Genomic DNA, 15,075 nt, shown 5'->3' on the forward strand with positions numbered 1-15,075 from the left:
CAGGTTAGGCAGTATAAAGATTAGGACTTGTTTTTGTTTTTGTTTCGTTGCACTGAAGTTTGACAAATAGTGTTATTGAGAGGGATGTGTAATTTTTCTATATAGACAGGAGAAGAAATAACTGTCTTTTCATTTGAGAGAGGCTAAAACATTTTCAGCTAGGAACAAATCTTCCTGGTCAAAAGTTAGTAGGATATGCCTGCTCTTTGGCCTGATGACCAGTTTTAAATTAGAGCTGTTTTTATTTTGTCCTCCCCAAGTTTTGTGAAGTTTTTCATATTTTAATTTCAAGCTTATTTGGGGGAGATAGGAAGGTCATTTCCATGTGTGCATAATAATCCTGTGAAGTACAGGTACTTTGTCTAAGAAACAATGGAAGCAGGTTAAATGTTTTGTAAACTTTGAAATATTAGGTCCAAATGTATAAGCAGAATTGGAAAGCAGACTAGGACTGGTTAACAAATGATACTTTTTTTCTTTAGTTTTTTGACATGTTGGATTTTGGGTTTGAGTCTCTTTTTTTTTTTTTTTTGTTACGAACGAGATTTACAGAGGAAAAATATGTGAAGGACCTTCACTCTAAGATGTTATATTTTTCTTAAAAAATAACTCCAAGTAGGGGTACCACTGAATCTGTACAGAGCCGTACAAACCGAAGTTCTGCCTCTGATGTATCCTGTGAGTTTGTTTCTTTGAATTTTCATTTTACGGTTACTTTTCTTGCATACAAATAAGCATATAAAAATGGCAACAAACTGCACATGATTTCAAGAATATTAAAAAGTCTTTTAAAAGTATTGCCAAACATTAATGTTGATTTCTAGTTATTTATTCTGGGAATGTATAGTATTTGAAAACAGAAATTGGTACCTTGCACACATCATCTGTAAGCTGTTTGGTTTAAAATACTGTAGATAATTAACCAAGGTAGAATGACCTTGTAATGTAACTGCTCTTGGGCAATATTCTCTGTACATATTAGCAACAACAGATTGGATTTTATGTTGACATTTGTTTGGTTATAGTGCAATATATTTTGTATGCAAGCAGTTTCAATAAAGTTTGATCTTCCTCTGCTAAAAAAAAAAAAAAAAAAGTTAAACAGACATCATTTGACCCAACAATTCTACTCCTAGGGCTCTATCTACCCAGAGAATTGAAAACAGATGTCTACACAAAATCTTACATACAAATGTTCATAGAAACACTATTCATAATAGCCAAGAAGGGCTTCCCTGGTGGCACGGTGGTTGGGAATCCGCCTGCCAATGCAGGGGACACAGGTTCGAGCCCTGGTCCGGGAAGATCCCACATGCCGCGGAGCAGCTAGGCCCGCGCGCCACAACTACTGAGCCTGCGAGCCACAACTACTGAAGCCCGCATGCCTAGACCCCATGCTCTGCAACAAGAGAGGCCACCGCAATGAGAAGCCCACGCACCACAACAAAGAGTAGCCACCACTCGCCGCAACTAGAGAAAGCCCGTGCGCAGCAACAAAGACCCAACACAGCCAAAAATAAATAAATAAAATAAATAAATTTATAAAAAAAAAAAATAATAATAGCCAAGAAGTGGAAACAACCCAAATGTCCATCAACTGATGAATGAATGCACAAATTCATTAACAGGCAAATCTATCAAGACAGAAAGTAGAGTGGTTGCCAGTGGGGTGGGAATGGGGTGGAGGTAAGGGAGGGTGTAGGAGAGGATGGATGGGGTGTAACTGCTAATGGAACAAATTTTCTTGTTGTGGTGATGAAAATGTTCTAATATTCGACTGTGGTGATTGGTGCACAACTCTGAATGCAGATTTAAAACCATTGAACTGTAAATTCTAGATGGAAGAATTGGGACTTCCCTGGTGGTCCAGTGGGTAAGACTCCACGCTCCCAATGCAGGGGGCCCGGGTTCAATCCCTGGTCGGGGAACTAGATCCCACATGCATGCCACAACTAAGAGTCCACATGCCGCAACTAAAGATCCTGTATGCTGAAACTAAATGCGCCGCAACTAAGGCCCGGTGCAGCCAAAATAAATAAATAAATACTTTTTTAAAAAAATGGAAGAATTGTATGGTGTATAAATTACATCTCAATAAGGTTTTTTTGAAAAAAAAATTAAAAACAGGATTATCCCCACGAAGCTGAAGGACCTGGGAGCACCCCAACAGGCACAGACCCTTGAGGGGACATTAGTTACCAAGTTGGGCTCAGCTCTAGCCTCATTCCAGTCTGCATGTGCCCCTTTGTGCTGCCTCTCCCGGACCTAGATACAGGGTTACCCAGGCTCCCAGGCCCTACATTTCTGTACCTTAAGGCCTGTCACTTCATTTAGTTACCTCTCAGATATTTATATGTGCAGTAAACTCCGTGAGCACTTTTAGATGCACAGAGAAAAATGAGACACAATTAGAACTGCTGAGAAGTTACAGTCTTGCGGGAGAAATAAAACATACGAATAACTGCAATTAAAAAGCGAAATGCAGTCAGTGCCACAAGGGGGCATTGGAAGATCAGAGAGCTCACTTCTAATTTAGGAGACTGGCTGAGGCTTTGCAGTTGTGATATAAAAAGGCCGATCAGGATTTCAGTGGAGGCAGGGAGTGGAGGAGATTTCAGGGGGACACAGAAAAAGCAAAAGTATAAATGTGGAAAGACAGAGGCAAGTCCCAGGAACTGTTAAGAGTTCAATTCAGCTGAGTGCAAGGCAAATGTAAGGAATGGAACAATGGGACATAACTTGGATAGATATAACTTAGAATCTCTTGAAAAAATAATGTCATTGTAAAGAGATTTTGCTTTATCCTAGGAGACAATAGGAAGCCTTAGCAAGTTTCTGGTTTGGGAGATTTTGTTTCTTGCAACTTTATAGCAGGTGTTTGATTAGAGGGACCAACATTTAGATTACGCAAAGGAAAAAAAAATACTATCGATCATGTGGCAAGCATTTGCAAAGTACTTTATTTTTTAAAAAATAATTAATTAATTAATTTGGCTGCACCGGGTCTTAGTTGTGGCATGTGGGATCTAGTTCCCCACAGGGTCTTACCCACCAGGGAAGTCCCTGCAAAATACTTTAGCGCACATAATCTCATTTAATTCCCATAAAGTTCTATGAAATATATTGATTTTTCCCATTTTACCAAGGAAGGAACTGAGGCCCGTAGAAGATAAGTGACTTGCCTGGCTTCACCTGCCTCAAAGCCGGGCCATCTCATTCCAGATCCTCTTTGCAGGGGTTTCCTCACAGAGCTAGTTATGGAGAAAGTGATGCTGACAGTGGTAGGTAAGATGGATAGTGGGAGAGCCAGGGGTGGGGAACCAGAGACAGGGAGTAGAGCTGGGAGGCCACTGCAGGAGGTGGAGCAGGAGATTAGGTACACCTGATGGAGGGACCATGGGCAGGGGTTACGGACTGTTAGAAATGAGAGTGAAACGCCAAGGGACTAGGTGATTGTCTTCGGTGTGTCCCGGAAGCCTTTAAGTTGCCTGAATTCTTGGGGCTGAGAAAGAGGAGTGCTGGGTCACCCAAAAGCCCTTTAAAGGTAACTTGCATATTGGATGGTGAAATGGCCCCTGACTTAGGATTGAACATGCACCTTATAGGGTTAGAGTGAGGCTAAATCAGATGACTCCAGGAAACACAATGTCCTACATCAAGAAGGGAATCAATAAATGATACTTCCCTCTTTATTTGCCTAGAACATCAGTTCACCCAGTAATGCATACTTTGAACTACTTTATTCATTCACTCACTTCTTCATGTAGCAAAATTTACTCTCTCCTATGTGCCAGCCACTATACTAGTTCCAGGACTGTACCAGGAAACCAGACAGAATTCATATATATATACAGATATATATCTATATATATATAGATATATATCTATATATATCTATATATATATATGATTTAAATATGTAGAGACAAAATTGATTTTCTAATTATTTCATCTGGTGCATGTTTCTAAAAAAGCTTTGTTCCCTTCCAGGCAGTTTGACGTAGTGATTAAAAGCATGGAGTCTTGGGACTTCCCTGGCAATCCAGTGGTTAAGACTTCGCCTTCCAATGCAGGCGGTGCAGGTTCGATCCCTGGTCTGGGAGCTAAGATCCCACATGCCTTGGGGCCAAAAAACCAAAACATAAAACAGAAGCAATATTGTAACAACTTCAATAAAGACTTTAAAAATGGTCCACATCAAAAAAACACCTTTTTTTTAAAAAAGCATGGAGTCTTGTGTCAGACTGCTTGGGTTCAAATCCCAGGTTCACCCCTTACTAGCTGTGCAATCTTGGGTAAGTTCTTTTGTTTGGCCGTGCTTCGCGGCTCGGGAGATCTTAGTTCCCTGACCAGGGATCGAATCCAGTCCCCCTGCAGTGAAAGCGCAAAGTCCTAGCCACTGGACTGCCAGGGAATTCCCCTGGGTAAGTTCGTAGTGACTCTGTGCCTCAGGTGCGTTGTCTGTGTAACGGGGATAGTTTTACCTACTCCATAGGGCTGCTTGGCACCTAGAACTATGCCAGGAAATAGTGCTTCTCAAAAGTATTTATGAAACACTTTGTGTTTGGAGACAGTTTGTGACTCAAACACAGGAAGACTGCCTCATTCTTTGCCATATCCTTCTTTTCTTATCCCAAATGGTCCTACCAAACCTGATGGCCCTTCCACACAGCGCACTGGGTTCTGAATGACTCTTGGCTCTTCCCCAAACTACAGCCCTCACAGAGATGGCAGTTTGCCGGCATAAGGTATATCCAGCAGCATCGCTGTAGGTTGGGCGGCTGTACCAGAATGCACTGTTGGGCTGAATATGTGGCCTCTCCAGGTGATTGACTTAAAGGGACTGAGAATTCATTTTTGCCTGTGGGTTGCCATATGCTCGTTTAAAAATGAAATAATGTCATAACTATATAGAAATGGTGACCCCCTGCAAAGGCAGTCATGTGTTAAGGCATGGCTCATACTGGCTCCTTGATAGAACCAATCAGGCAGCTGGTGGCTTGCAGTTTCGAGGACTGGTTTCTATCACAGACGGAGGACAGACTTGTGACCGGCTGAATCTCCTACTGGGCAGATCCTCTCTCAGGCTCCCCGATTCCTACCATGCTATTCCCTCCAATTTCTATGGCAGAGTGGAGCCTTTAAAGAAAAAAACCATACTTGCATTGCGTCTTACTGCACTCCTGCCCACCTTTCTCTTTGGGCGCCAATTTGGTTTCATCTTGGCAGCTCCAAGCCCCCAGCCCAGACTGCCGGTTGGGATGAACTCCAAATCCCAAGCCCTAATAATCTTTTCCTGAGGCACCATAGTCTTCCCAACTGTGTATCAAACCAACTTTTTTTTTTTTTTTTGCGGCACCGCACGGCTTGTGGGATATTAGTTCCCTGACCAGGGACTGAACCCGGGCCCTCAACAGTGAAAGCGTGGAGTCCTAACCACTGGACTGCCCGTGGAACTCCCTGCAACCAACTTTTTAATAAGCCAACAAGTATGGACACAATACCTGCCATGTACTCGTGACTGTGCCCGTTGTGAGGAGGATCACCAAGCGTAAGCCCTTCTCAGAGGCAGGCACAGCTGAGGGCAGGTTTAGGGAAGGCTTGGAATACTAATTCCTGCCAGAGACCAAGGTGCCAAAGAAATAGGAAAAGAGATCATACACCTATGTGCCCATCACCCTAGAACCTCAGAAACCCCATGGGGGGCCTCCAGTGGTTCCTCCCACTCCCCCCACCAGAAGTAACCACTTTCCTGACTTTTATGTGAGCCATTCTTTTGCTTTTGTTTATAAATTTACTACCTGTGTATGATCTGTAATCAATATATTGCTCAGGGGGCTTCCCTGGTGGTGCCGTGGTTAAGAATCCGCCTGCCAATGCAGGGGACACGGGTTCGAGCCCTGGTCCAGGAAGACCCCACATGCCACGGGGCAACTAAGCCCGTGCGCCACAACTAGTGAGCCCACGTGCCACAACTAGTGAGCCCGTGTGCCACAACTACTGAAGCCCGCGCACCTAGAGTCCACGCTCCGCAACAAGAGAAGCCACCATCATGAGGAGCCCGTGCACTGCAATGAAGAGTAGCCCCCGCTCGCTGCAACTAGAGAAAGCCCGTGTGCAGCAACAAAGACCCAATGCAGCCAAAAATTAAAATAAAATAACTTTATTTAAAATATATATATATATATATATATATATATATATATATATATATAGCTCAGTTTTGAGTAAACGGGTAGCAAGCACAAACCCAGCTGTGCAAAGAAAGGGCAATGTGGTCCCAATAGATGGAGGCACCAGGAGAAGGTCGGATGAGGCAGAATGTCTGCCTAAAAGTCCGGCCTCAGCTTCCCTGGGCGTCTACCAAGCAGGCGAGGCCACGAGGAGGCCTGGAAGCACAGGCAGTTGGGCAGCCAGCAAGGTGGTGGTTTCAGCTTCTTGAAAAGGGGTACAGGGAATTCCCTGGCAGTCCAGTGGTTAGGACTCCGTGCTTCTACTGCAGGGGGCCTGGGTTTGACCCCTGGCCTGGGAACTAAGATCCCACAAGCTCCACAGCCAAAAAAAATTAAAAAATGAAAGGTATGAAACTAATACTCAACACAGCATATAGTAGGTGAAGTGCTCAAAGACTGGTAGAATTCAAAAAAAAAAAAAAAGAAGGAAAGAAAAAGAAAGAAAAGGGGTACACGGGAGGTTATATTTTCTTTTTAAACCTTGTATGGCTAAAACCCTCTTTATTCCTACTCTCTTGTTTGGTAATTTGCCTGAGCATAAAATTCTAGATTTGGAAACCATTTTCCTTCAGAACTTTGAAGGCATTGTTCTTTCATCTCTTTGCTTCTAATGCTGTGCTGAGAAGTCTGACACCATTCTTTCTGATCCTGTGTATGTGACCTGTTTCTGTCCAGAAACTTGTAGAATCCTCTGTTTGTCCTGAGTGTTCTGAAGATACCTTGGTGTGGGTTTATTTTCATCCATGTGCTGGGCACTCAGTTTCAATCTGAAAACTCATGTCCTCCAGTTATGGGTACTTGTTTCATTATTTCTTTGGTGAGATTTCCTCCTTTCCTTTTTCCCTGTTCTTTCTGGGACACCAAATTGTCATATGTTGGACCTACTTGGCTGCCCCTTGTAATTTTTCTCTACTTTTTTCCAGCCCTTTGCATGTTCACTCTAACTTGGGGAGATTTCTTTGGTTTTATCGTTCAGTCTCTCTACAGAGTTTTTCATTCCTATTATCAAGTTTTTAGTTTCCAAAAAATCCTTTTGGATTCTAATTTTTTTTAAATTGAATATAGTTGATTTACAATGTTGCGTTATTTCAGGTGTATAGCAAAGTGATTCAGTTATATATATACACATATACATATATATTCTTTTCCAGATTCTTTTCCATTACAGGTTATTATGAGATATTGAATATAGTCCCCTGTGTTATACAGTAGGTCCTTGCTGTTTATCTGTTTTAGTGTGTATCTGTTAATTCCAAACTCCTAATTTATCCCTCCCTCCCCAGGACTCTAATTTTTTAAAGGGTATCTTGTTCTAGTTTCATGGATAAAATGTCTTCTCGTAAATCTTTGAGGGTATTAATGAGAGTTCTTTCATGAAGCATTCTTCTCACTGCTTTGTAATGAACTCAGAATTAATTGAAATATGTAATAGTGGTTTAGTTAATTACATTAATCTATAGAATATGATATTACAATGATTACATTTAAAGAAAAGACTAATAACATAGGATTATCATGATACATCTTAGAGCAGAAACAGCAAGTTAGTACCACAGTATTATATATTATTTTCCCCATATTTTATATATTATGAAAAATTTTAGTCATACCAAAAAACTGAAAGAATTTTATGATGAACACTACCTCAATTCTAACATGAACATTTTACTATACTTGCTTTATTACATATCTATCCATCTATCCAACCCTCTATCCATCCATCAATCCACCTTATTTTTTGATGCATTTTGAAGTAAATTACAGGCACCAGTATACTTTCCCCTAAATACTTTAGCATGAACATCATTAACAATATTTCAATATTTGCTTACAGTTTTTTGTTCCTTTGAAATAAAATTTACATGTAATGAAATGCACAGACCTTAAGTGTAAAGTTCTCAGTGTTTTGACAAACTCATAAATCTGTGTAAACTCAACCCCCCCACCAAGGTATAGAACATTATCATTACCCCAGAAAGTTCCCTCATGCCCTTCTTAATCAATCTCTGTCCCTAGGGGGATTCACTGTTATGATTTTTTTCTACTATAGGTTAGTTTTACCTGTTATAGTATTTCAGGTTATTTTTTTTTAATTAATTTATTTATTTTGGCTGTGCCGTGTCTTAGTCGTGGCACGGGGGATCTTCATTGCCGCATGGGGGGATCTTTTAGCTGCAGCATGCAGACTCTTAGCTGTGGCACGCATGTGGGATCTAGTTCCCTCACCAGGGATCGAATCCAGGCCCCCTGCATTGGTAGCGCAGAGTCTTACCCACTGGACCACCAGGGAAGTCCCAGTATTTCAGTTTTAAAAAAAGAAGAGAAAAAGAAAATTTACATAATAGGCATATTGTTTTACCATATGCCAGGCATTGTTCTAAAGTGCTTTAGAAATATTACCTCACTTACTCATATCAATACTTTGAGCAAGGTAGTAGTATTTTCTCCATTTTACAGATAAAGAAAACTGAGATGTAAAGTGGCCAAATAGCTTAGCCAAGGCCTCACAACTGAAGAATGGGGGAGTAGGGCCCCACAGCCACGCTGTTAACGACGCTTCGGCCTCTGTGTGAACATCCTTCAGACCTATGTCAACTTCAAAACGCTTACAGCAGTTATCTTGGGTGGTAGGGTTGTGGGTGATTTTTATTTTCTTCCTTTTGCTTACCTGTATTTTCTAAGATTTCTTCAATGAACATATATTACACCTCTTGCTTGTATACCTAAAACTCCAAAAGTTACTTTAAAATATTCCTGATATGGCCCAACACTACTCTTTTCTAAGTCATGACACCCCTTTCACCCGATTTCTCTTCACACTCACAGCCAAACCCTTGAATATTGCCAAGCTGAAGCATGGTCACATTCTGCATCACAGTGTGTCTTCCCAAGGTTCACCTTTGTGTGATATTCATGTGATCGATCATTTCAACCAACGAACATGCAAACATCCAGTGTCACATGAGAACCATGTCTGTTAGTTGACAGATGTCACCATGGGTGGGTGAGAGGCAGGAAGTGACTGATTCATCGTGGTTTCTGAATGTTTGCTCTTCTTAAAATGAAGCATAGAGCAAGAGGGAGGAGGTATGGGGATATATGTATATGTATAGCTGATTCACTTTGTTATAAAGCAGAAACTAACACACCATTGTAAAGCAATTATACTCCAATAAAGATGTTAAAAATAAATAAATAAATAAAATGAAGCATAGAATTTCTCTAAAGTGTAACATGTTTGCTTAAGATGTGCTCTGCGTTTTGAAATTAATACTTTAAAGTGTTAATATAGATAAAATTCATTTTTCTTTTTAAAAATTTTATTTTGAAGTAATTTCAAACTTAAATGTACCCTTTATTCACATTAACCAATTATTAATATTTTGCCACATTTGTTTTTACTATTTTCTATGTGTTTTCTTCTGAAATAACTTAAAGTTGCATACATCATGCCCCTTTAATCCTTAATACACCAGTGTGAACTTTTTAAGAATAAGGACATTTTCTTACCTATCCATTTTCTCACCTAACAGTAATGCAATACTATCGCCATATTCTAACTTAGACAGTTATCTCAATAATGTCTTTTATAGCACTTTTTCAGCTTCCAATATCCAATGCAGAATTATACATTTCACTAATTGTCTTATCTCTTTAGTTTTCTTAAATCTGGAGCTATTCCTCTCTCACCATTCTTTTTTTTTTTTTTTTTTTTTGGCTGCACCTTGCAGCTTTCAGGATCTCAGTTCCCCAATCTGGGATGGAACCCGTGCCCCCTGCAGTGGAAGCTCAGAGTCCTAACCACTGGACAGCCAGGGAATTCCCTTTTTTGTCTTTCTTGACACTGTCATTTTGAAGGGTAAACACCAGTTATTTTGTAAAATATCTTTATATTTGATTTTATGTTTCCCCACAGTACGGGTTATACAAGTTATGCACTTTTGGCAGGAATATTATGTGGGCGATGTTGTGTCCTTTCTATGTCCCAGGAAGCACACCATGGTGATGTTAATTTTGACCTCTTGCCAGATCTCTCTGCTGTGAAGCTACTATTTTTCCTTTTGTAATTAATAATCAATTTGTGGGGAGATAGAATGCCTTTTTGACCAGTATTTACTTGATAAAAATGTTTATGCATTTTTTGAATGTTTGTTTTATTCAAAGGCTTAAATATTTAAGAAATGTACAAATGGCTGAAAATCTACGAAAGAACTCTAAAAAACTTTGGAAAAATGCTAATGAAACACGAGAAGAAAAAGTAAGTAGATCAGAATATGGCAAGAAAACTCTGTAATGATGAAGATCAGAACATTAGGAGAGAGAAGTATGGTAATTGGCAAACTGAGAGCAAGATGGGAGAACAAACCGGAAATATGTGTGTATAGGTGAGATCCCTGCTGAGGACTTAGTTCCTGTTCTCATACCTTTCATTGTATCTGATCCAAACATACTTTCCATGGTTATAAAAAATGCTCAAATAAATATTTTTTGAACGAATGAACAATTCATCATGATAGACTTTGGACAGAATCTGCTTACATCTTTGAAATCTCCATTTAATCATTAGCATCTATTTGTTGTCCTCCCAACAGTACAAGTGCTACATCTGAGAGGAGAGAGCCTGTTGTTTTTCTGAAGAAATATATGAGAAGTAAATAATGTGCAATGATATGCCATTCAGATTGATCAATCAGGAGTGGTGCATTTTATGCACAGGTAGCAGCTCTTCTATTAATAATTCTCCTCCTCCACAGGGCATTCCTGGCTGATTGAAAACAAGGGAGCAATTTTCGACTTCCCCTTTACGTTCAGAAGCATCAACAACATACAAGTCTGTCCACACGGGCCTTGACTGCACAGCAAGCTTCGAAAAATGTTTGTCACCAGAGCAAGATAATTTTTGCAACTTGTGATAACAAGAAGCTGGTTTGATGAAAACCTTGCAGTTGTGAAAAAAAATGATTTTTTGAAATTTGTGGTTGAGAAAAATGGTTTCTCACATAGTTGTTTACTGTATCCTGTTATCTTGCCTTGGTTTCCCTGATCTACCACCCATAGCCCCCAAACCAAATATTTTATTTAAGATCTAAATGTTTGTTTATTTGCTTATCTAATTCTTGGCCATAGACCCAATTTCTGCATCATCCTGGTCAGGATTCTGTGTGGATCCTAGGCTTGCTTCCTGTAAGTTATCTCCAACTTCCAAACAGCCTATAAAAGCAAAAAGGTACGATCCCTACCCTACCCAAACACTCTCCTATTTTTCATGGCTGGAACACTCTGTATCATTTACTCAAACCTGTGTCATTCATTTATTCCATTCGTTCATTCAAAAACACTTAGCTGTTGCACAACCAGAACTGAACTAGGTCTAATTTTAGTCTTTGCCCTTGAGGTGCTCAGAATTTCATTAGAGATACCAACAGATAACCAACTCAGCAAGGTGCAGATTTCTGTGGTAAGTGCCATATTTTGTAATGTGAACACAGATGAGATATCAACACCCAGGAGGGGCGGGTGACTAATCGGTGAGCAAGGCCCTCTAAATATATGGGGTTATTTAATCTGCACACTAACCTTAAAAGGAAAGGACTTTTATCGTCGTGTTTATCAGATGAGGAAGCTGAGGCTCTGGGAGGTTCAGAACTTTCCAGGCCCCAGATAGCAGGCAGCGAGACATGGCTCAGAGACCCGGTCCCTGTGCTCTTTATCCGGCCAACCTGGAAGGATGGATCGTGCAAAGGAGTTTTCTTCGCCCCCACGGGGACTGGCAAGGGGACTCGCTGAGCTCCCAGCAATGTCCGGCCCCCGGGGCGAGAGCTGGCGTCTTGACAGGGGGACCAGATCCACGCGAGGGCTCTCAGTCCTTCCGCCTCGTCTTTCCTTGGTTCTGCCCGCAGGCCTTCTGTTGACCTGGGTTTGCAACCTGAGACTCCTCATTTCCAGATCCGGACTACAAGGGTCTTCCTTTGGGGGCGCAGGTCCCTCGGAGGAAGGACCCGCCCCTGCCGTAGCGGCCGCCCAGAAGAAAGCACGCCTTTTTTATCCTGAAATGAAATTTGTCGTTAGTTAAAACGCTCGTCAGGGCTTTCCTGGTGGCGCAGTGGTTAAGAATCCGCCTGCCAATGCAAGGAACACGGGTTCAAGCCCTGGTCTGGGAAGATCCCACATGCCGCCGAGCAACTAAGCCCGTGCGCCACAACTACTGAGCCTGCGCTCTAGAGCCCGCGAGCCACAACTACTGAGCCCACATGCCACAACTACTGAAGCCCGCGCGCCTAGAGCCCGTGCTCTGCAACAAGAGAAGCCACCGCAATGAGAAGCCCGCACACCGCAACAAAGAGTAGCCCCCGCTCGCCGCAACTAGAGAAAGCCCACGCGCAGCAACGAACACCCAATGCAGTAAAAAAAAAATTAAATTAAATTTAAAAAAAAACCAAAAACAAAACAACCGCTCCTCACGGACAGTATTTAAAGGAAGTGCTAACTGCAACACAATGAGAACTAGAAGGAAAGTAATTTACAACACCATAGTGAGAACTTCGACATGTCCAAGCCGAGGAAGATCGCCCGGAAGGCGCAGGGGCGAGCCGAGCTGCTGGGGTCGGGGTGGGAGCTGGCATTCCCGGGAAAGTCCGCGAAGGTTCCCCCGCAGAAGCACTCTGCTCGTTAGTGCAGCACAGGGAAGTGATGGCTCAGACCCTCATTCACAGGCTCTCCACTTTCGGGAGGGTCGCGAGCTTCTTGCAACCATGAGCCCCATCACTGTGAGCCCCCAATCTCGCCCGCGGTGACTGATGTGTCCCGGAGGAGCGGACCCGGCTGAGAGCACGGAGATGGGGTGGGGGAGCTTGGGCGTAGGAGGGTGCAGGCGCGGCTCCGGGTACAGTTGCCTCTGAGGGGCGAAGGGAGGGCGCTCGTGGAGCCCCCAGAACTGACCGGGAGGAGGAAGCCCCTTCCCCGGGTCTCCGGAACCCGGAGGACGCCGCTCAGGCACAAATCAGGTCCTGGGTTACACATGCCAGCTTGGGCGCACCTGTTTCTTTAGAAAACGCATTTTGAGCTCCATTCGAGTAAGACACACCAGAGCCCATTCATTCATAATTTGGGCATTGTCTGAATGTTATCTTTATATCGTGAAAATAGTACCTGCTCATTGTTAAACAGTTCAAAAGCGTAGAAAGAGGTACAAGTCACCCGTAATCAATCCCTACACCCTTAGAAGATCACTGTAAATCTTTTGGAATTTACCCTTTGAAACTTTTTTCCTAAGCATATTTCCTAGGTAGTATATAAACACAACACATAACACAGTGGTATTAAACCATAGCATGCTTTTGTAACCTGCTTCCCCCCCCCCCCCACTTAATATATTATGGTCTATTTTCCATGTTGATGTAGATTTACACATTCTATTTTTTATATATACAGTATATTTGTATGTTTTTATAGGTGTATTGTGTGATGACCAAAACATGAGTGTAAGATTTATGTAGTGATTTGATTATTTTTGGTAAACATACTGGAAATACGTGGGTGCACCACAAGACTCTTTTACAAAACTTTATGGTTTGTGTATCATTTAAAAATATCTTCACAGACCTATGGCTCAGCTTATCCCAATGATCATAATTATCTTTTCACGAATAATCTGCCATCCACTCTAGCAGTGGGAGTCTTCTCTGTGTGGCCTCTTTCCACCTTCTATAACATCACCTGAGACAGGCTAATAATGGCTCCCTCACTTTTTTTTTTAAATTAATTAATTTTATTTATTTATTTCTGGATCTGTTGGGTCTTCGTTGCTGTGCGTGGGCTTTCCCTAGTTGCGGCAAGCGGGGGCTACTCTTCCTTGCAGTGTGCAGGCTTCTCACTTCGGTGGCTTCTCTTGTTGTGGAGCACGGGCTCTAGGCTCGTGGGCTTTGGTAGTCGCAGCACACGGGCTCAGTAGTTGTGGCACATGGGCTTAGTTGCTCCGCGGCATGTGGGATCTTCCCAGACCAGGGATCAAACCTGTGTTCCCGGCATTGGCAGGCAGATTCTTAACCACTGCACCACCAGGGAAGTCCCTCAACTCTGAAATATTTTTGCCTCTAGTTGTCCCATGCAGACTATTCATAAAATCTACTTCTTCAGTAACTACAAACTCTGCTTTGGCTTCTTGAATAAACAGCAGCAACTGAACAGTATCAGTAACATCTGTAGATTCATCAAGCCTAGGAAAACCACTCAAAACTGTTTGCCATGCTTTCTAATTGATGACTGATGTTTCTTCCAATGTTCTCAAGTCTTTGAGCAACTGTTCTCCCCAAAAGGCTAATAGTCTTCAACAAATTTTAGGTTTTGCAGGCCAAGAGGCAGAATCAAGTAATTACGTAGGTACTTACTTTCCATGTATTTATTTTTTAGTGATGAAAATAAATCTATTCAATTTATTTTTGGGGAAAACGACCATATTTGTTAAATGAGTGACCGCTGCTATAGTTTACTCATGTGTCATTTGTGTACAATCACCAATTACTGTGAATGACAAGGTGTCCGAATGACTTGGTTTCCTATTAATCCCACTCACTAAGCCAACTTCATGTTGAAGAAGAAAAATCACCAGAAAACAGACCAAGAAATGTCCACTGCTAGAGGGCTTTTTGTTGATTTAAGTGTAATCTTTCAACGGATTAGTAGTTCTCTAGCTTGGAGTCTCTAATTTGATATAGCAACCAACTTAATTTCTGTGCAGACCATGAATTAGCAAATGTCTTCTAACCTGACAATCACTTTAAAAGCAAACCCTTAGTTGATCATGAAAACACACCTTTAAACACATGGCTCTAAACACCATTGT

General features: G+C 41.8%; 1 protein-coding gene across 1 annotated transcript in view; it reads left to right on the forward strand.

Moving 5' to 3' along the window:
* LOC137777410 (fragile X messenger ribonucleoprotein 1-like) overlaps positions 1 to 12,247 on the forward strand; it is a 20,829-nt gene extending 8,582 nt beyond the window's left edge. The window contains 1 exon segment of the mRNA XM_068564175.1: positions 12,180 to 12,247. Within this exon segment, the coding sequence (XP_068420276.1) occupies positions 12,180 to 12,247 (68 nt within the window).
* Positions 12,248 to 15,075: the final 2,828 nt, after the last annotated feature.

This window comes from Eschrichtius robustus, chromosome 15 (genome assembly GCF_028021215.1).
Source record: "Eschrichtius robustus isolate mEscRob2 chromosome 15, mEscRob2.pri, whole genome shotgun sequence".
NCBI classification, from domain to species: Eukaryota; Metazoa; Chordata; class Mammalia; order Artiodactyla; family Eschrichtiidae; genus Eschrichtius; species Eschrichtius robustus.